Source organism: Esox lucius, chromosome 21 (genome assembly GCF_011004845.1).
Source record: "Esox lucius isolate fEsoLuc1 chromosome 21, fEsoLuc1.pri, whole genome shotgun sequence".
Classification (NCBI taxonomy): Eukaryota; Metazoa; Chordata; class Actinopteri; order Esociformes; family Esocidae; genus Esox; species Esox lucius.
Genome location: NC_047589.1, coordinates 23,969,512 through 23,991,099, shown reverse-complemented (window position 1 = coordinate 23,991,099; position 21,588 = coordinate 23,969,512). Strand labels below are relative to the sequence as shown.

General features: G+C 45.0%; 1 protein-coding gene across 12 annotated transcripts in view; it reads left to right on the top strand.

Moving 5' to 3' along the window:
• Positions 1–21,588, top strand: part of kmt2ca (lysine (K)-specific methyltransferase 2Ca) — a 147,873-nt gene that overhangs the window by 91,838 nt on the left and 34,447 nt on the right. For 11 of the 12 annotated variants that reach the window (XM_029116184.2, XM_029116188.2, XM_029116185.2 and 8 more), the window contains 12 exons: positions 1,699–1,824; positions 3,120–3,239; positions 5,814–5,918; positions 8,278–8,382; positions 10,738–10,919; positions 11,426–11,590; positions 12,643–12,752; positions 13,675–13,752; positions 14,122–14,358; positions 16,559–16,684; positions 20,715–20,834; positions 20,962–21,089. In XM_029116184.2, the coding sequence (XP_028972017.2) occupies positions 1,699–1,824; positions 3,120–3,239; positions 5,814–5,918; positions 8,278–8,382; positions 10,738–10,919; positions 11,426–11,590; positions 12,643–12,752; positions 13,675–13,752; positions 14,122–14,358; positions 16,559–16,684; positions 20,715–20,834; positions 20,962–21,089 (1,602 nt within the window). The remainder of the gene's footprint in view (positions 1–1,698; positions 1,825–3,119; positions 3,240–5,813; positions 5,919–8,277; positions 8,383–10,737; positions 10,920–11,425; positions 11,591–12,642; positions 12,753–13,674; positions 13,753–14,121; positions 14,359–16,558; positions 16,685–20,714; positions 20,835–20,961; positions 21,090–21,588) is intronic. The other variant, XM_029116186.2, reaches the window with a different exon arrangement.

Sequence of the window (21,588 nt, the reverse complement as noted above, 5' to 3'; positions counted from 1 at the left end):
CACTGCTAGATGATGATGTGCCGATGCATGGAGTGTTTGACTTAATCTTCTTCCTCCACACCGTATTAAATACCTGAACCCCTTCATGCTCCAGTGTTCTGAGTCAATCACCAAGGATACTGTTCTGACCGACTGTCGAGTGGTCCGACTTGACCTCCGGGGGGATTTATAAGGCTTTTAATGTATTGAGCCGTGCATTTAAGGTTATCTTAACAATGTGTCATCAGACACACAACCACATATAAATCTGCCAAAAAGGGTCTCTTTTGTCTCTACCTGAGTGGGGCCTCTCAAGGCTGTGTTGATGAACCAGCTGATGCATGGTGGCGTTGTTGGTGATGAAGGCTACTTAGGTTATGTCTTTCTGATGAGTATACCTTGAACGGACACAGTGCATGACACTGATGGGGTTGCTGAGGATGAGATGGAGCATGGTGGTATTGGTGACCATGTACCAGCTGTTTGAGATGGAAGTTGCATTGAAAGTCAGACATTCCTCCCTGACGTTGGCCTGTTTGTACCCAGCTTAACCGTTTATTTCCTTGGCAACTGAGCAAAGCTGTATTCACAAGATTGTGCTTGAAGATGGCATGATTATGTTCTTTTCACTTTCTATGAATGCATTCAACTCATACATACTCATTCCCTTACAACCTTACTCTCCTCGCACTATGTGAACAGAATCTACTGCAATCTCTCTCTTTGTCCGCCTCTGTGCGCCTGTTCATCCGTCTTTCTGTCTGCCTGTGCTCCTTCCTCCTCTGTCTGCCGCTCACTCTGTCTCTCTTTCTCTCTCTCTCTCAAAGCCAATATCTTTTGCACAATGCCACTTTTAAGTTGTGTCATGCTTAAGGGAATGCTGTTTGTTCTCTGACAGATTCATTAAAAAGAGCTTGACTTGAAAATGGAGGTTTGGGACAAATGTATACATGAGATGGAGATGGTGGGGGGGAACACAGGAAGCGAGTGTAAAGAGAACTCCAACCCACGGCTGTAATATATTATTAATCGTCCCGAAATGATTTCGCTTTGCATAATAAAAAAAGGCCCTCTCCCTGATTGTATTATTCAGTCTAATTATATAGCCTCGTGTCGGTTAGCTTGTTAAGTGAGCTTAACGCCTCCCTGTGACGATTTAACATGAAATTCCCTGACAGCGGTCTCCGTGTTTATCCTGACAGCAGCAGCGATAGCACGCTGACATGATCATCACTTGTTTGGTAAATATGGCAACAAGTGATGCTGCTGCCGTGACAACCGGGAGGCCCTGACATGGATAGTGTGGCGTTGGGCAGTGGCTGTCACAGCGCTTCGATGGGTCTACCGTTATCAGAAGCCGATGTGCAAACATGCAGTCTCACCTTCTCTCATACCATTCAACTTGACCCACTTCGACATCAAATGTCGTGGTTCTCCACAGTGTTCCTGTTGATTTAAACAGATTTCCAAATTGAATCGTGTTTAGTCTCCAAATTAAGGCAAATTCGGCATACCCTTTCACTCCTCATTTATATCTGGATGTATACATTTATCTCATATCACTGGTTTCTTGGCTGTTTTTATCTTACTTTTTTTTTCAAGACCTGCCTGTCAATCTAAAAAGAAATGTGTTTTTGCTTGGTTTGCTTCGTTTGACATTTGGCTGTTGCATTTATTTTCCTGCATTTTGTCACCCCCCCCCCCCCCCACCCCCATCAGGGAGCATGGAGTAACCGTAGGGCAGCGAGCCCCCCTTCTTGGTCCCAGCAGGACCCATCAGAGGGTGGGTGGGACAGCCCAAAAACCAGGCACTTGCAGGAGGCACCCGTCTGGAGCATGAGAGTGGTAAATGGAGTGTCCATGTCCAATCCCTCCACCTCCTTTTCAGTCTGTGGTTTAGCATGGCAGGGTGGGGACAGGTTAGGATGTGACACAACACACGGTTCCTCTTTCATTTAGCATGGCAGGGTGGGGACAGGTTAGGATGTGACACAACACACGGTTCCTCTTTTGTTTAGCATGGCACAGTAGAGACAGGTTAGGATGTGACACTGCACCTGGTTCCTCTTTGATTTAGCATGGCAGGGTGGGGACAGGTTAGGATGTGACACAACACACTGTTCCTATTTGATTTAGCATGGCAGGGTGGGGACAGGTTAGGATGTGACACAACACACGGTTCCTCTTTCGTTTAGCATGGCTGGGTGGGGACAGGTTAGGATGTGACACTGCACGTGGTTCCTCACTGAAATCCGTTCAGTCTACCCAGGTGTCCAGGCTACCCGTTGTCACCCATGCCTCAGGCTTTGAGCCCTGACACTGATAGGAATCCACTTTGAGGTGACACAGCAAACCTCTGCAGTCAGTAAAAGAAAGAAGTGTTGTGAAGGCGGGGTCTTCTGGGAAGGACTTTCTCTTGTTCATGTTTTACCAAAGGTTTCTGACAGCTTAATGGCAAACATGTCACAGACTTCAAAATGGTCACTTGCAGAACCAGCCGATCAAAGTCTTGTACAGTATAGTAATAATACATTGGACTTATATAGCGCTTTTCTGGACCCAAAGACGCTTTGCATCAGGTACAAAACAAAGAACATCTGAGGAGAGTGATTGGACCATACACAGGCGAATGTAAAGAAGAGGACTCAGACATGACTTGGTTTGTGTGTATGGAAGGGGCTTTTTTGTATTGTGGTCCATCCTCATCTCAGTCCCGCCTGTACACTGTGCGGAGAGAGGCCGTTATCTACGAGGTACACCTACTTCCCTTTTGAATTAGCTCGACGGTAACTGCCTGAGTTATTGACGTTGGGTCTCGGCTGTGATTTCCTCAGAGGCTTTCGTTCAGCTGGCAGGGTGTCATCAGTGATGAGACGCAGAGGAACGTTGTGATTGGCGTTGATGACATTTTGTGTCTTTCCCCTCCGCTTTCTTCCCTCCTTCCCCCTCTGACGGTTTGGCTCCTCTTTTCTCTACCCTCTTGCATGCTCTGCCTCACACACACACACACACACACACACGCACCCTCTCTCTCCCGCTCGACCCCCTTTCTTTCTCCTCCCCCCTCCTCCCCCCGTGTCTCAATGTCTTTTTCCGTCCCCTCACTTTTACCCTGCTCTCCTCCCCCTTTCCCAACACAGGGTCGTGGTTCAGGGTTCCTTGGACGGCGGAGACCCCGGGGGACCAACCTGTCTGGGCGGGGGGGCCGGGGACGCTCCAGAGGACTCAAGGCCGACAACAGCCTCGCCGCGACCCCTGGGGTACGAGCCCTTGTCCCCTCTCCCTTCACCACCCCCCTTCACCGCCTCTCTCTTTCTCTCTCTCTCTCTCTCTCTCTCTCCCCTCCCTCCTCCGCATACATGAATAAAACAGTGGCCAAATGTGCTTAGCTTAGCGCAGAGAGCGCTCGCACATTAGTTAGAGAGCGTTGCACACACACTCGGGAAAGCTTTCGCCGTGTGGCTTGGGGTGGGAGGGGGTGGATGTACGGGGCTAAAGGCCATTTTCTACATAGTGGTACGCAGGGCATTGACATGTTTAAAAAGACCTGTGCGTTTGGGGGATTGGGGGATGTACTGTATGTACTGTACCTTGCAGGTATTTTCTTTCTTTTTAAGGTAGACCCAAAAGAAAGGTCAATGCTTTGTAGAGTGTACTAGCATGCAAACACACACTGTCACAGAGAGTACCACCAGGCTAATATTTGTATGCATGGTTGAGTCATATTGGAATTGAATGCCGAACGGCAGTCCGTTGGGCTGGCTTTAAAGGGTTTTAATACAACTCCAAAACACGAATCCTGGAACTCCTATTTTTGGGTAAAATAATGATAGAGCTTCCGAATAGTTTAATCTCTGAAATCCATAACTGTGTCATAAAGGTTTTTCGTAATATATACTTGTCACTGGATGTTACTCGTTACTGGTTTAAGGCTTTTCCAGAGATAACGTCAATCCGCCGGTTATCTCTGGAAAAGTACGTTTCTGTACGAATTCCCTCAAAGTACATAGCTTGCCGTCAAATGTTTTTCCTTCAGACACTCTCACGTAAATTGGTTTTATCCTCCGGTCTCCCTGCTGGCACACTTGCCCAGGCCCCTATTGTGTGTTGTCATATCAACCTGAATCATACAGCTTTGAGTTAGAAATGCAAATTCTGCCAAGCTGAACATTGTAACACCTTAATTGATCGTGCCACGCGGTTGATGGAATTTACAACTGTCAAGCTGCTTTGCATGCTGCTATTATGTTAGGTATTATTGTGTTCAAATACCTTTTCTCACTGGCCAGCTAGCCTCCTAGACCGATAGCCGCACCGCGACAGCTAGCCGGTTTTAGAGGAGACTGGCTACATAAACATCAATTGTTAACCTTTTATGACTGAAAATGTACTAAGGAGTTTTGGTCATTTTGGTTAGAAAATCTCATCCAAAACTGAGTTTGGCAAAATGATAGGGAAACTATATGTCATGGATAAAATGGCGTATCACAAATAAGGCCCCGGAACACGCCCACTGCTGGCAGCACTCAAGTTATCCAGTAAGGCCATAAAAATACTCCTTCGTTGTCACATTATCCAAAGCCATTGGAGGAGAGGTCAGAGGAGTCGGGCCTCTGGTTTTCCCATACAGCAGGTTTTAAGGAGACAAGGAGGAAGCGGGCACACAGAGCATCTAGTAGGGATGTTTACCAGCTTACTTGATTATTTCAGTGCTGCCAGCTATGCGCATGTTGCAATTGAGATCTTCCTCCTTCAATGTACTTGACACTACAAACAACAGCCCTAGGACAACCTTTGTTTGGCTTTTGTCAGAAAGCCAGTGTGTTCTGTTGCCGGTTAACTCCTTGAGGTCATTGTTTTAAATGTTTAAATATGAAAAACAAATCCACGTCTTAGTAGCTGTGGCTTGGGAACATGGGCACATGATTAGACCAAAAGGGACCCACAAAACGGTCCACATGACTAAAGCCTGAATCAAAACATTCTACATTTACTGCACATTTCGTTTAGTTAGGGGATTGCAGATGCTTTGGAGACATTTCGTATTCAGTGTTTCTGATGAATGTGGGCGGGTGCAACATTGCCAGCGGTTTCAGTGTCAGGAGTATCTCGTCTCGACCACTACAAGGTGGACACGTTGATTTAATTGCACTCCTAGCTGTGCCATGGAGGAATTAGAGCACGCCGTTTACACTATTCAAAAAAGCAACCAGAATGAATCCGCAGTCTAGGTCAGATGGGCATCAAAATTTGTTATATTGCCGACATGACTAGCTAACTTGAAAATTAAAATTCTTACAGTGTTAGGCTTTCACAGAGAAATTACAGTCATGTGTACAAATGTATACCCCCGGAAAGGTTTTAATGCTTTTTATTTACATATTTGGATATGTGGATGTGTCGTCTTAATTTCGGCACTATTGATAGATGAAGGTAACTTATTTCCACCAACTGTAATTTTGATGCATTATGTATAACATGGGTGCATTTAGGTGTATTCCACAGCTACCTTTCTCTATAATTAGCTAAACCAGCTTTAGTCTGTCTAAAACAAGGGTATACGAATCAAACGGATGATAAACGTGATGGTAAAATGTGACACTAGATGACAGGAGTTTTATGACCGTGCAGATGTGACATGGTCATTTGGATTCATGGGTATTAAGGTGGCTCGTATGAGAACGTCACATCTCTCAAAAAAGGATTTAATGCCTCACTGTTAACAACATTTCCCTCACTCAGATTAGCAGAAACCTAACCACGTCCAAATCTGCAGTCCACGAGTGTCGGGTGTGAAGTAACCCATGACTGTGTGTGTGTGTGTGTGTGTCCAGGCCAGCTTTGTGGAGCAGCCGTACGTGGTGAAGGAGGAAGAGGAGAATGCCATGCACACCACCGTGGTGATGTTCTCCACCTCAGACCACTTCACTCTCAGACAGGTCAGCACCACCATCCCACTGGAACCAAACACGACTGACCCGTTGTGGCGTCAAAGCCCTCCTGTTTGGGTTGTGTGGGCGTGTAGTTTGTGTTGTGTGGGCGTGTAGTTTGTGTTGTGTGGGCGTGTAGTTTGTGATGTTTGTGTGTGGGCGTGTAGTTTGTGATGTTTGTGTGTGGGTGTGTAGTTTGTGATGTGTGGGCGTGTAGTTTGTGTTGTGTGGGCGTGTAGTTTGTGATGTTTGTGTGTGGGCGTGTAGTTTGTGATGTTTGTGTGTAGTTTGTGATGTTTTTGTGTGGGCGTGTAGTTTGTGATGTTTGTGTGTGGGTGTGTAGTTTGTGTTGTGTGGGCGTGTAGTTTGTGTTGTGTGGGCGTGTAGTTTGTGTTGTGTGGGCGTGTAGTTTGTGTTGTGTGGGCGTGTAGTTTGTCTTGTGTGGGCGTGTAGTTTGTGATGTTTGTGTGTGGACGTGTTGTTTGTCTTGTGTGGGCGTGTAGTTTGTGATGTTTGTGTGTGGGCGTGTTGTTTGTGATGTTTGTGTGTGGGCGTGTTGTTTGTCTTGTGTGGGCGTGTAGTTTGTGATGTTTGTGTGTGGGCGTGTTGTTTGTGATGTTTGTGTGTGGGCGTGTTGTTTGTGATGTTTGTGTGTGGGTGTGTTGTTTGTGATGTTTGTGTGTGGACGTGTTGTTTGTCTTGTGTGGACGTGTAGTTTGTGATGTTTGTGTGTGGGCGTGTTGTTTGTGATGTTTGTGTGTGGGCGTGTTGTTTGTGATGTTTGTGTGTGGGCGTGTTGTTTGTGATGTTTGTGTGTGGGCGTGTTGTTTGTGATGTTTGTGTGTGGGCGTGTTGTTTGTGATGTTTGTGTGTGGGTGTGTGTTTGCTTGCCTTTTTCAGATTCTCCTTTCCTTGCTTTGAAACATGCCGTGTGGTGGTGGTTGCTGGTGACTTTCAAAAATAATGAGGATAATGTGCCTTATCCCACCCAAACCCGCTTCCTCTGCTGTACCTCTTAACAATGTCTCACATACCCAAATACTCAACATATTTGAATGTAAATGCTAACGTACAAATGCCCCAGCTATTAGAGGCCTTGTAAATAAAAGATGCATGTTGTATGGTAATGACAGCGCTATGATACATCCCCCATGGCCTTGGAGCTCAGCCTGTTTACACGTCTTAGTCTTGTTTCCCCCTCCAACCTTATTCGCTGATTTACATCTGCCCTGTTGCTGAGGTTGTGACCCCTTTCTACACGCCCAGCAGTGCACACACACACACACACCACACACACCACACACACACACACACACACACACACATATACACGGACACCCCCGTAAGAAATGAATGAATCCCGCAAATGTGCAATCGGGCGCGCTGCTGTTGAACAAATGGTAGTCACCCCAGGTCATGCACTACTGGTTGTTATGTGTTGTATGTGTTGTATGTGTTGTATGTGTTGTGTGTCTGTGTGTGTCTGTGTGTGTCTGTGTGTGTCTGTGTGTGTCTGTCTGTCTGTCTGTCTGTCTGTCTGTCTGTCTGTGTCTGTCTGTCTGTGTCTGTCTGTGTGTGTCTGTCTGTCTGTGTGTGTCTGTCTGTCTGTCTGTCTGTCTGTCTGTCTGTCTGTGTGTCTGTCTGTCTGTCTGTCTGTCTGTCTGTCTGTCTGTCTGTCTGTCTGTCTGTCTGTCTGTCTGTCTGTCTGTCTGTGTCTGTCTGTCTGTCTGTCTGTCTGTCTGTCTGTCTGTCTGTCTGTCTGTCTGTCTGTCTGTCTGTCTGTCTGTCTGTCTGTCTGTCTCTGTCTGTCTCTGTCTGTCTGTCTGTCTGTCTGTCTGTCTGTCTGTCTGTCTGTCTGTCTGTCTGTCTGTCTGTCTGTCTGTCTGTCTGTCTGTCTGTCTGTCTGTCTGTCTGTCTGTCTGTCTGTCTGTCTGTGTGTCTGTCTGTGTGTCTGTCTGTGTGTCTGTGTGTCTGTGTGGGTCTGTCTGTGTGGGTCTGTCTGTGTGTGTGTGTCTGTGTGTGTTTGTCTGTGTGTGTCTGTGTGTGTTTGTCTGTGTGTGTCTGTGTGTGTTTGTCTGTGTGTGTCTGTGTGTGCATGCGCGGGTGAAACAGTCTGTTATTGTTGGGAAATCTAACTTTTTTCCTCTGTTCCCCCTCCTTTCCCTTGTCTTTTCAACAAATCCTGATGCATTCCCTCTTTCCCTCCTCATCCCTTTCTCTCACTCCCTCCTCCACCCACCCCGTTCCCTCCCTCCCTCCCTCCTCCACCCACCCCGTTCCCTCCCTCCCTCCTCCATCCACCCTGTTCCCTCCCTCCCTCCTCCACCCACCCCGCTCCTCCACCCACCCCGTTCCCTCCCTCCTCCAGGACATGTGTGTGGTGTGTGGGAGTTTTGGCCAGGGGGCTGAGGGCAGGTTGCTGGCCTGTTCCCAGTGTGGTCAGTGTTACCACCCGTTCTGTGTCAACATCAAGGTGAGCTCAGCCGCCTCTTCTGTGTACAAGACCTGCCTCTTCTCTATACAAGACCTGCCTCTTTATACAGGACCTCTCAAATGACAAATGATATTTGTCTAAACACTGGAACATGTACAGTGTGTTGTTTGTCTTTAAGCCAACTTATTGTTCCAATGTTAGATTCTACTTCGTGGCTGTGGTTTCCTTATATAGTCTGAATGAAATGACAGACTTGCAGAGTCTGCAACAAGACAGACAGAATTTCTTTTTACCATCCATTTCAGTGTCAGTTACAAATCGGCTTGGTATTTTGTGGGAGTTCACATTCTGTTTGTGATCCATGTCTACATATACATCTGAAATGTTTTTTTTTTGGGGGCAATTTCCACTTGGGAATATTAGGTTATTGTCCTGTATGACAGCAATAAAAACATAGAAAACACAGATTTTAAACAGCTTTGAAATAGCATTAAGTATAACAAACACAATTCAAAGTAAAATGGTCATTAAACCGTGTAAACTGCATTAAAGTCATAGGGGCTTTCAACTTAAGGTCTTCCTACAGCAGAGTCATGGGGAGTAGGAGGTAAACACGGTTTTACCCATTACGGGAATGAGCCTGAGGTACCTTTAGTACTAGCCAGTCTGTGAGCTTGTTTGATGGGGGCTATTTTTCCAGTTATCTTTTGAGGAAGGATAGTTGGGAAGTTTCTGCAGGATGGCATTATAAAAGAACATTAACCAGTGTATAGACCTTATGAAAGACAAGGGGTTCAAACCGACATACTGTAGTGTATAAAAGACAATGACGTACAAAAGCTTGAACTGGTAATAAAATGTACTGCTGCATGATCGACTGCGTTCAGAATTTTTTTTTTTTTTAATCATGCATGTATTGTATATCACTGTAGTCCAGAACTGGCAGAGTGGCCTGAACAATGTTTTTAAACCATAAACTTAGTTTTATTTGCATTCAAATCCTTCCACTTAGATTTTTTACTACAACCTCATTTTCGGTGAAGGTTCTCAGGGAAAACTTTTAACAGATGTTTTCTGCCTAAATGCTTAATTATCGGCATATTTTAATTTGAGGAGGAATTACCTGTTAGGGTAAAGTTTTAGGATTAGGTAAAGTTGAGCCATAAAAGTTAGGATTTTGAGGAACATGCTAATGAAAATGTTTTGACGCTAATAAAAACAATCTTGTTCTGGTAACAAATGCTTCCCCAAAAACCTATTAAATATTAACTGAAGCCCATGCTTACCCTGCATCTATTTGAAACAATCCAACTGTTATTTGCTACCCCTTAGAAATATATATTTTATAAAAATTGCTTTATTATAATTTTGGAATTTGAACATCCAATTTGGATGGTTTTTCTATTAAGAAAAACTGACCTCAGTGGGAGATACGGAGACCAATTTGGGTAAAGAAAATTGTCCCTGGACGTTGCCCCTTAATGCAGAATGAACCTATTCCCCTAGAATCCCAACGCTTGAAAATGAACTAAATAATGGGAGTCCATCCAACACACAACCAGCACGTTTTTGTCAACATCACCTCTCTCTGCTGGCCAATTGCACCTTGCCCAGCTTTTACGCAGTGATTAGCTTGATTGATTTTTGCTGCGCAATGGCATACCAGAGGAAGCTAATGGATATCAATGATTGACACGGACCATGCTGACGCTCCAGCTAGCTAACCTAGCGGCTAATTGCCCTCAGCAGCCGAGACGCGCGATCAACAGCAGTCAGTGTGACGGAGTTTCGCTCACAGCTATAGACATGCCCTCGTTGGCTGTAATTTCATTAGTGTTAAAAGGGCCATTTACCTGTCATTGATGGTGCAGTAAGAACATTTTGTGTCGGGCATTTCTGTCCACCAGTTCAGATGGATTCTGTGCCATGGTGTGTTTAAGAGTATTTGGGTAATAATGTTGAGTAACTGTTTTATACCTGACCCAGATGGATGCCTGGAATAAAAATCACTTCTGATTCAGGTCTCCAGTGACCATGCTTTGTAGTCTCTGAGTAGGATTTGTCTGTTTTGCTGGGCCATGCAAGTGAAAACTCAAGTAAAAATCCACTAGGGTTTGACCCACATTTATTATTTTGAATTCCATGATATCTGCTTTGACATGACATGAGGAATTTGACCCCCCCCCCTTGATCTATTGGCCAATAAATTCCGGTGTCTCCCCTCTGGCAAACAGCTCAACAATTAATATTAACCTCCCTGGAAGATCTTGCTGCTGGGAATCATTACTTTTCATTCACCTGCTATGTGAACATAGAGCACACAGCCGCTGGTCAATATGAGAAGGAGATCCGAGAGGATTCCTTCCCCTCCCTGACCTCCTCATCTCTCGCCAGATCACCCGGGTGGTGCTGAGTAAAGGCTGGCGCTGTCTGGAGTGCACGGTGTGTGAGGCGTGTGGCCAGGCCAGCGACCCCGGACGGCTGCTGCTGTGCGACGACTGTGACATCAGCTACCACACCTACTGCCTGGACCCGCCCCTGCAAACGGTGCCCAAGGGCAGCTGGAAGTGCAAGTGGTGGGTATTTGTGGTTTCTGCTGTCAATCACACATCACAGCCAATCAGAGCAACAGGCTTGTCTGAGTGGACCAATTATGCCGTTGAACGTTTTTAGAGTAACATGTTGAATTGTCTGTTACTGTATGGCTCTGCTCTGCTCTTCGCGGCATGGCTCTTTCTCTAGTTGTTGGTGTGCTGCCGGTCTTTAGCCGCTGTTTTGGCTCTGAGGTGGAGGGATTTCCCCTCTATTCGTTGTAAAGTTATTCCTTAATCCCCAGTCAAACAACACTGTTGACACTGTAGCGTCACACATTCATTCAAGACTTTCCTTGGATCCCTGCCATTGACATATTTATTTAGGTTTATTTAGGTTTTCATGATAAATGCCACACACACGCACACACACACACAAAACAGATTTCGGACACCTATTTGTTTGAATGTTAGCTAGATCTGCCGTCAGTCGTGGTGATTGTTTGTGCGTTTCGCCCCTGCTGAATCTCCCCCCCTCCTCGTTACTCTAGGTGTGTGTCCTGTACCCAGTGTGGTGCCACCTCGCCAGGCCTGAGGTGCGACTGGCAGAACAACTACACCCAGTGCGGCCCCTGCGCCAGCCTGGCATCGTGCCCGACGTGCGCGCGCAGCTACCGCGAGGAAGAGCTCATCGTGCAGTGCCGGCAGTGTGACAGGTGGGTGGCTGTGCGTTTCCCTCGGTCATGCCGGGTGCCGCACGTGACCGGTGGGGTGACACTAGGACGTGGTGTCCTGGCAACCGCCGTTCTGCTCGGCGAAAAGGCAACGGTGTCGCTGTGCAAGGTGCGCGCGTTGCACGTCTCACTGTGGGGTTTCTTCCCACAAGTCTGGCTGTAGAATTCGAGCGGTGGAATGTGTCTGACAGACTGAGCTAAAGCTCTCAGAAACACACACGTCTTCCATGTGAGCCTGATTGATTTTCCACTAATGACTGGTTGGTTATGTACGATTGTTTTCCAGAACTTTTCAAAACTTTTCACTCCAATGCATGTTTTTATTATTATTTTTATACATACTGAAGTTCGCAATTGCTGATTTGACATGTTTTGAGGGAAATCTGTTTAACTTATATTGAGATTGTTAATATGTTACACTTTTGTAGATTCCTTTTAATGATTACTGAGGTTTTCTTAAAATACTGAATTGGAATCTAATGGCTTGAAAGTCCAATTCCTTGAATATCATGCATGAGTCAACGTAATCTGTTTTTATCACAAACTGACCTTGTGACCACCCCCCCAAACCCCCTGTTCTCTGTTGGGTATATGGTGGTCACCGAGTGATGTTGTACAGTCGTGTCTCCCTCAGTAGCTATGACTACTGTGATACTATGGTGTCAATTACTCGTCTAGAGGCTCCAGAGGGCACAACTCTTTGTTGCTGTGGCAACCGGTTGAAAGCATTTCAGAGACTGTGTTAGAGCGTGTGCTGATTATTGTCCTAGCACGGTCTCTGTATATTTCCACTTGTATGTATTTATATTACGTAACACACGCACGCTAATTATGTATTGAATTAATATAATATTAATTATTGTATTGGTACTATGTTTGACCGACGGCTTTTAGTGCTTCAGAAATGCAATTGAAGTCGTCTACAGTGTGGTTTAATAAAAAAAAAAAATCCTTTTGTAGGTAACAATATTAAATTGCTTTCATAGAGGCTGTGTGTCCTATGTACCGGGTATCATCTTTCCTTCCCATCCCAGGTGGATCCACGCCTGCTGCCAGGGCCTCAACACCGACGAGGAGGTGGAGAATGCAGTGGACGACGGCTTTGACTGCACCATGTGTCGAATGCACACTCTGCCTTCGCAAGGTAAAACTCAACACCGAGCACCCGGAAATGGAAAGCTACGTGTATGACGAGGTCAACCACACTCTTGATGTCGCACATTTATTCCAATGAATGTATTTCGAGGTGCTCCTTGAAATTCAAAAAATATAGAATATTTTAGGAAAGAGTTACATGGAAATATAAAATGTTTCGAGGTTTTGATCATCTAGCCATGAGTCCATGAAGAAATGTAAATGCCTTCTTAAAGTTTTAGGCAACCAATGAAAGAACTTCAGTCTCTGCTGTATGAAGTGTTCTCTAGTCTTTATAAAATGACCTAGCGTGAGCGGTCGTAGTGGTACCTTGCTGAAAATAGACCCCTTTCCACCTTGATTCATTGTAGTGGTTAATTTATGTCACTGGGTTGGTCTTAACATCTTCTGTAGTGCACAATGAACCCGACCAGCTCCGCTCAAGAAGCCCAAAGGCCTCCTCTATTTTTATCAATCGAACCCGCCATCAGACAAATGTGGGTTGCTTGTTACAGCAGATGGCTGGAATAAAAAAAAATCCGTCTGCAGCCTGTTCACTCATTCATTCTAATGGAGTATTGAAAATGGGGACAGAGTTTGTAAAACTGAGATGGGGGGAAACAAAAGAGGTCATGCTTAAGGTGCCTTTGTTCTTTGGATGCGGAAGATACCATGGCGCTTATCATGAGGGTGTTATCGCACTGACCTGGCTAAATATCCAGGCTGGCCACCTTATTATCGCAGCTTCCAACTGGGACATTTATCCTTTTCCCCATTCCTGTAACTAAGACAAATGGGTATAGTAAATATACAAATGTAATGAATGTATTGATGTTCTGCTAAGAACTTCAGTTGGTTGAATCTTACCTCCAGTCTTGTACTGTATGTAATGACTTGTATTATTTAGCATAATTGTCATGTCATTCTCTCAGGCAAAGTGGAAGCTCTCCAAGTTGATGTCTACGAGGCTCCGATGGCACCTAATATAATGACTAGAACGAGAGAACCAGGTAATTCAGCTCTACAGAGGCAAACAACCCTGACAGACCCCACAGTTCCATTAACAGTGACGAATTAATAGTTACTCTAGGCGAAATGTTGTCTCTTGTTGACAGTGTTAGACTCACTAATGTGATGCCCACTCGATGAGGACACAAGTATTTCAGTGTTTGTAAACAAGATGGCTGGAGCATATGTTTTTAGATATGTACGTGGGAGGCAGTGGGGAGAAAGTGAATCACTCTTAAGTATTTCACTTTGTATCTGTCTTGTACCACAAACACACTTCTTTTTTTAGTTTACTCAGTCCACGAGAGCTGCATTTGCTGCTTGGGAAACCAGCTTGATAGATCTTTTAATGAACCCCTCCCCGTCTCCAGACATCCAGAAGACCTACACTCAGGATGGGGTCTGTCTGACAGAATCTGGCCGGTGCCAGCTTCAGAGCCTGGTGGTGCCCTCCTCTTCGACCCGCCGAGGCCAGAGCAGGAGGCCCAAACCCAAACTCAAGCTGAAGATCATCAACCAGAACAGTGTGGCCGTGCTCCAGACCCCACTGGACACAAACTATTCGGAGCTGTCCAGGGACGGAGACCCATACCTGGATGACTGCCGGGGTAAAGACTTCCAGGGTTCAGAGATGTTCGGCTGGGGGTCACCAACGACAAGGGGTGGGGACACTCCAAATCCGGCATTAAAATAGCAATAGCTTGTTAAAATAAACCCGCATTATTGCCAGTTCTGCAAGGTCTAAAACAGAATTTAGTATTTTTATTGAAAACATGAGATATGTCTTAGCTCTGCCTTTCCCTTCCCCATTGGCCAGCACTAGAATATCTGGGCTATTTTCTAAAGATAGACATGTCAGTTAGAATGAAAGAGGGAGGAAAAGGAGGTAAGCCTCATTCCCTGGTCGTTTTTATTAATCAGAACGGTCAAAAGGACGAGTAATGTTAGAAAGCGACTGTTACCCTTATCTCGAGCATGAGATTAACAGAAATGTAGATGAAAATTTAAAACATACCTGCTTGACTTTCTCACACTGGGGCCTATTTTGGTTTAAATGCAGACTGCACTCAGGGCAGTCATGTAATGAATTGGACTTGTAGAGGAAAGAACGGCTTTTAGAACAGCATTCAGCAAGTTATTCCTGAATTGGCGTTTCGGTGATGAGAGGAGGCTGGCTGAGGCTAACTGAGTTAATCCCTGGCCCATCCATCAGACCTCGACTCAGAGAGTGCAAGCAAGGGCTAATGATGAGGAATTAACCCTTTCCCACTCAGTGTGGGCTTCTATTTTTAGGCTAGCCCATGCCAAGAGGAAGCATTTGTGTGTCTGCTGTACATGTCGTGTAAAGCTGCGTTATAATGTTGCTGTGACTATACAAGCGTTTATAACAACAAAATGTTAATACTGTTATCATTGTTTCAAAGCTACCTACTAAAACATACGTATTATTAAGCCTTTGCCCTGAAAGAGAAAAAATACTGTCCATATATGCCAATTTGAATAGCTGGGATGTGATTTACACATGACTTTGCCTGTAAGTAGCCAATATGTAAAGTACCACTGGTTTCTGCATGGGCATTTGGCTAAAATGCCAAATGCCCATCTTTAGAAAATAGCCCAGATATTCTAGTGCTGGCCAATGTGGAAGGGAAAGCTAAAACATCTTATGTTTTCAATAAAAATACTAAATTCTGTTTTAAGCCTTGCAGAACTGGCAATAATGAGGGTTTATTTTAACAAGCGTCTATCCACCACTAACAAAATATCTATGGAAGTAATGTGTAAATGTTTTCTTTTGGCCAATTTCTCCGCCAGAAGTGGGACTGCTGGGCTAATCCCTGAGCAGGATTCAAACCCAGGTCTTGCAATGATGCAAATAAAATGTATCTATGCAGCGTGCCATTGAGAAATGGGCAGAGAAGGAACCGTCACCATCTTCATAGAGGTGTTACAACGAAATCCAGTTACAGCAGCACCTGATCAACCATGCTTTGTGCGAAAAACAAATATTAGCATGAGAACATCAGGGTTTGGCATCTACATTATGTATTGTGCATGTTTTATATACTCTCTATGTATGGAACAGTATGCACATAAAATGTCTATACATTACTTAATAATCACCCCTACATTTAGTTATTTGCATGTAATTTGAGTTGGTTAATTTGCATTTAATTTGAGTGGGCAGGGTCTAAATTCTGTGAATATACACAGTTACCCAGCGAAAAAAAAACCTAGAAAGGCAACAACCTAGAAAGGCAACAACCTAAGAAGGGCCCTCAAGAGAGCCTGGGCCCCGGGGATGACCTGTGTTCTTGCTGTAGGAGTGCATGGCCTTTTAAGGCTAGACTGTTTCTCCATGATATTTATACATGTCAGTGGGCTAGAGGGTCATAAAGGCCTACTTCCAGGGAGTGTCCTAAGAGCATTAACAAAAAAACGGACATCCAAGTGGTTCCAGCGGGTGGAAAGCGTCAGATCCTCCAGAGAATATAGTGCTTTTAATAGGCGAGCGTCAGGAGGTTGAGGCCACGGTGTCAGCACAACCAGGTGGACGGCGGCGACGGGACTCAACGGAACCAGGGGGGGCTTTGCTCAGGAGCTGCCAGGAGGGGTCACTTCATGTAGTCCTAAGGCGTGGTCCTTTTGGATCAGGTCCCCCTTCGGCAAGTGAAAGGGAGGCCTGCGTCAAGTTCGTTAGGCGGAGACGTTACTTTGGATATTTGTAATCTGGGTTTTCCATTGCGGAACGGGCTTCTAGTGAACATGCCTCTGTGGTTTGGTGACATGGCCGTGTTTGTGTTCCAGACGGGGACCTCCTAGTGGACTGTCATGCCAAGTCCGACTCGAGCCCCGAGCGGGAGCCTGCTGATGATAAGGGGATCGAGGGCACCGATGGAAACAAGAAAAGGAAAAGGAAGCCGTACAGGCCCGGTGAGTTTGAAAGCTTTTAAACCTCATTTCAGTTTTCAGAGGGTTTACAACCTGTGGATGAGGATTATGTAAAACCTTTAGGTTTTAACGCATTCATTAACCAGGAAAAGTAGAGTAAGAACTTCTGTTGACGTGTGACTACGTCCTTGCCTTCCATTCAAGTGCGGCGATGGCAGAGAACTCATAGGTGTGTGTTGTTTTAACAGCCTGGCTTTCATGGACAATGGATGTTTACTGGCTTGTGGTAGTAAAACACTCCGTGTCATTCTACTTAACTAGGGGTAAGACTTTTGGTCAGCAAGTAACCTGTGGCATTCATTGTGAAAGGTTGCTGCTTCAGCTATGCATACATAAATAAAGGCTCCCTCATCGGCATGCACAATTTTCACGACAACCTTAAAATGTGTTTTCGGTTCTAAAAGCTTGAAGCAAAAACTGAGCAGCGTGTTATAGTACATATGTGAGACAGCATTTCAAAGAGTAAGGGATACTAACGTGCATTAAAATCTGCAACCTGCCACAAAATCACAGATTTACCTTAGGTCAGTTTTGTCCCTAGACTCGTTTTTGTTGATGTTCAGATCATGGGAAATGATGCTAAGCTTAGAGCAGCTCTTAGGAATATCGTATGTGTAGCCTCATATGGGAAAACGGAAGATGTTGACGGGAGAGTGCGGATGTTGGTGAGATTAATGGACATGGTAGAGAGGAAAGGGAATTAGGAGAGCTGTAGATGATGGCAGTAGGGAAAGAAAGATGGAAGGATCAGACGAATGGGGTGCTGAGAGGGGGATGCTGAGAGGGATGAATGAACCGGATGAGAAAGCTGGAGTGTGGTCGAGGGTGGGGAAAGCGATGGAGGGAGATTGGTTGAGGGTTTCTGGAGGAAGAGAGGAGAGGGATGGAGGGGGAATACTTATCCATGAGGACAGCTCCACTGGACTGTGAAATAGCATGGCAGCCCACGCTCCGGACCTTTAAGTAGCATCCCACAGTGCTCTGCTCTTTATAGGCTCAGTGGGATATTCACAGCCATTCCTCAGCGTTAGACAAACCAAATGGCATGGCTACCATTTTTACATTTGTTTTATTATCGAGCGGGCCTTCAAAGACGGAATCAGAAGTAGGGTGAAACCGGCCACTGTCCTGCCCGAAATAATATTTTAGTTTTGCTGACAAAGCAGTGGTGGGGGTATTTAGCAGTACATATCAGTGGAATATGCAGTGCGCTGATGTCACAGTGGGGGGAGAATTTCACAACAGCTACTGCCTTCTGCAGTTGCCACATCCCTCAGAACCTAAAATATCAGCTTGTTTCAGTCCAGTGTTTGTACACAGTGAATGTACACTAACACTTTATAGCCGGAAAACATGGTCAATACCGTTGTTTTTTCTGGAATGACATCTTTTGGTCTATGAAACAGAAATAGCCCTCTATATTTACCAAAAAAATAAACAGAAGCACTGTACCCTGAAGGGATTGCGGATGGTCTCTAAAGCTACCCCAATGTTTTTGGAAGCTCTTGAACAAGAAAATGGACTCATTCAAAGGAATAAATAAAAACAGCAGTAGGCTCTTACCTGGCTGGTGGATTTTCTGCCCTCTATGTTGCCTAATCTTTAAGTGAACTGCTTCTATTATTTTCCCTGGAGGAATTGTTGTTATCCCGTGTGGACTTAAAGAATTTGGCACGGTAATGAATACATTGGACCTGATTCTGATTGCTTGGCGGAACACTGTTTGTGTCCATTTCCAGCCACAGCTGGTGTAATTATTGTAGTCCTTGCATATGCACACACATGCACACACACCACAGCACCCCAGAACAGGCTCACACGAGACACTACACAAAGCACAAACACACAAAAAGCAATATCCAATAATAAAATGGCCGTAGAATGAAATGGCTTCGTGATATTTTCACGCTGTTAGATGACTGTAACATTGAAGGTTGGGCTTGTGTGCCCACGGTTCTGGATTTCTCTTAGATCATAAGGGTATGTGAATTCGGTGGGACGGTTTGCCTATACACACGTCTGCTTCTAAGCATGTCGGCCTCTGCATTGCGGTGTGTGCTTATGTGCAACAATAGTTAAGTTGTGATTTCTTAAAGCTTGTGCACAGTCCCGACAGATGTAGCTTATTGAATAGGCCTGTCGTTGTTCTAGCATCTACTTTTGCAAACGCCTGTATGCCTGAATTGTAAAAAGAACACGCTTCATTTGCCTGCAAGCAGGATGTCCACAGATCATTCCAATGTGTTAAATTGTCTGAAATTCTATTTGGAAAGGTCTTGACAATACAGCCGAAGAACACTGCAGTGTTTGTATTCATATATTGTACGTTCTGTCACAATAGATGTGGTCGCATGTTCGTTTTGGGGCTGATGTCCGGCTGAGCGTTCTACTCAATGCATCCTCAATGGTAGGGTACAGGTAGAAGGTAAAGCTTAGGTTTTAAGTGCGTTTGGGGCGTCCACTGTGTTTTTGGTAAATAACATTACCATCACTAGCTATTCTAGCTATTGCCAGATAATCACAACATTGCCTTTTGTCATCATCATATAATCAAAAGACTATGTTGTTTTCTAGTAAATATTAGCCTATTTTGTCCATGTTTGTTGTATTTCCAAGCCCCTGTAATGTCATTAAGACTTAACGGTAATTAGCCCCTGTTCTAAGTCATTAGTCCCTGTTCAATTTCTTGTCATCAGTATGGCTGGAGTGTCTACAGAATGTTAGTGACCATGGTAACAACCCAACCCTGTGACGGTGGTGCAATTCCTGAATACTGTACTTTTTTCTACACAATAAAATTGCATTGCTATTCAGTGGTTTTCAAAGCTGTCCTCAGGGAAGGCCAGAAGTTCCACATCTTAACTCCAGGGTTTGTGCTATGAGTTTACTTGTTTATATATGTAAAAATATATATATTCTGTTAAAATTTAAATACAATTGGGGGGGGGGGGGGGGACCATCTTAGACACATTTTCAGGGGGTGTACTTGCTTACTCACAGTGCTGCATGTCAGTGCATGTGTTAATTCACAAGCGTGTGGGATGTGTGTCGCGTGTCCGGGAGTATTAGTTTGTGTGTGAATTTCTACAGCACAGAGAAAACAACCCCACGCACATTTGCTCATGTCAAGCGATAGAGGAAAGATGGAAGAGGTGGTGTTTTTCTCCGGTTTGCCGGGTCACTTGAACCGTTGTGGGGTTCTGCTATTTACACTCATGCTCTTACACAAATCATAGAACATCTCTCATCTTAGGCTTTAAGACCGCTTAAATGGGAAGAATGAAAAAAAGTTTGGAAGTGTCTAATTCCCTAAACCTATCTGACTGTGTTGGACTGTCTGTCATAACCTTGTGATGTGCTGTCTCTCCCTGTAGTTCCACCTAACCTTCCCTGGGTGAGAGAGGTGAGCACTATGGCAGGCGGTTCAACTCTAAGTCAGATGTTTAGGCCCTTTGTTCCTCTTTAAGGAATGATTAAATGGTTTGACTGGGTTTGCACACCAAAGGGGATTGTTTCTCCCGATGTCAAGATATCCAAAAATAGCCTCAGCTGTAATGCTTCCTTTTGTCTGTCAGTCAGTCACCCTCTATTTTTCACTTGTTTTCTGTCTGGCTGTCTTTGACACACTTTGTCTTCTCTTTCCCTCTCACAGTCACTTTCTCTCAGGTCTAGTGGATAGGAGATGAGTTCCCCAAACACTCTCATACACACACGTTTACCTTAGCTCTCTCTACCAGTCACATACTCATTTTCTCTTTCACTGTGTTCAACACTCAGTGACAGCCTCTCTCCCTCTTTTTCTCTCAGCCACACACCTCCCCCAGGCACTGTATTCATAGGTCACTGAGTAATGAAGATTAATGTCCAGGATGGGACTGTCAGACCCTCCTCTCATGTCTGACAAAATTAGGGCCCCCGCGACATTAATCTAGTATTCTATTCATCCGCTGAACCCTGTCTCATCTCTTATCGCTCCTCCCTCTCTCCTGCTCCCTCCTTGTCTTTTGGACAGGTATCGGAGGCTTTATGGTCCGACAGAGAAGCAGAACCGGACAGGGCAAAGCCAAACGATCTCTATCACGTAAAGACTCGACAGGGTCCTTAGCTGAGAACTCAATGTGCAAAGACGAAGGTAAGAAAATGGTCCAAATGGTGAAGTCCCCGAAGTGGAAATCCAGTCGCGGCTTGAACTCCACCTCCGCTCAGTCAAACCCCTTGACATGATAGTAAGGAGTGTTTTCACTGTCTGTGTGTTGCAGGGTGGAATGAGTCCGAGGGCGTGTTGGCAGAGGAGACCCCCCCAGTTCCTGAAAGTCTGGAGAAAGTCAAGAAAAGATACAGGAAAAAGAAAACCAAACTGGAAGAAGAGTTCCCGTCATACCTGCAGGTGGTTCAGTTGCTTTACACTATTAATATCAAGCCATAATTGGTCTACAATAATTTTCATTCTTAAAATGAAAGATAAAGTTTTCATTAAGGTTTTTAATAGGAAAAGGCCACTGGTAATATGGACAGATCAAGCACGGGGGTAGATATGTGGCTACATGATGTTAATATGAACTGTTTTAGCCAGTGTGCCGTAGTCCATTTGTTCTTTTATCAGCTTGATGTACCACATTAGAATGGTGAACATTAAGACACCAAACCAACATTGACACCTGTAGCAACGCACTTTCACCACCCAGCTCACCAACCTGCAGGTCTTAATTCTTAACTCCACCACGATTTAGAAAAAAAAGAAACGGAAGCCAACTGTTTAAATGGCGTCTCTGAGAGACGTTGCCCTCCCTGTGCCATGCCACTCCTTTAAATGACCTAGCATGCTCAGCGTTCAGCGAGGCAGCCATGCGTTCAGCCCACCAGCTGTCACTTTGGGCTTTCTTGTA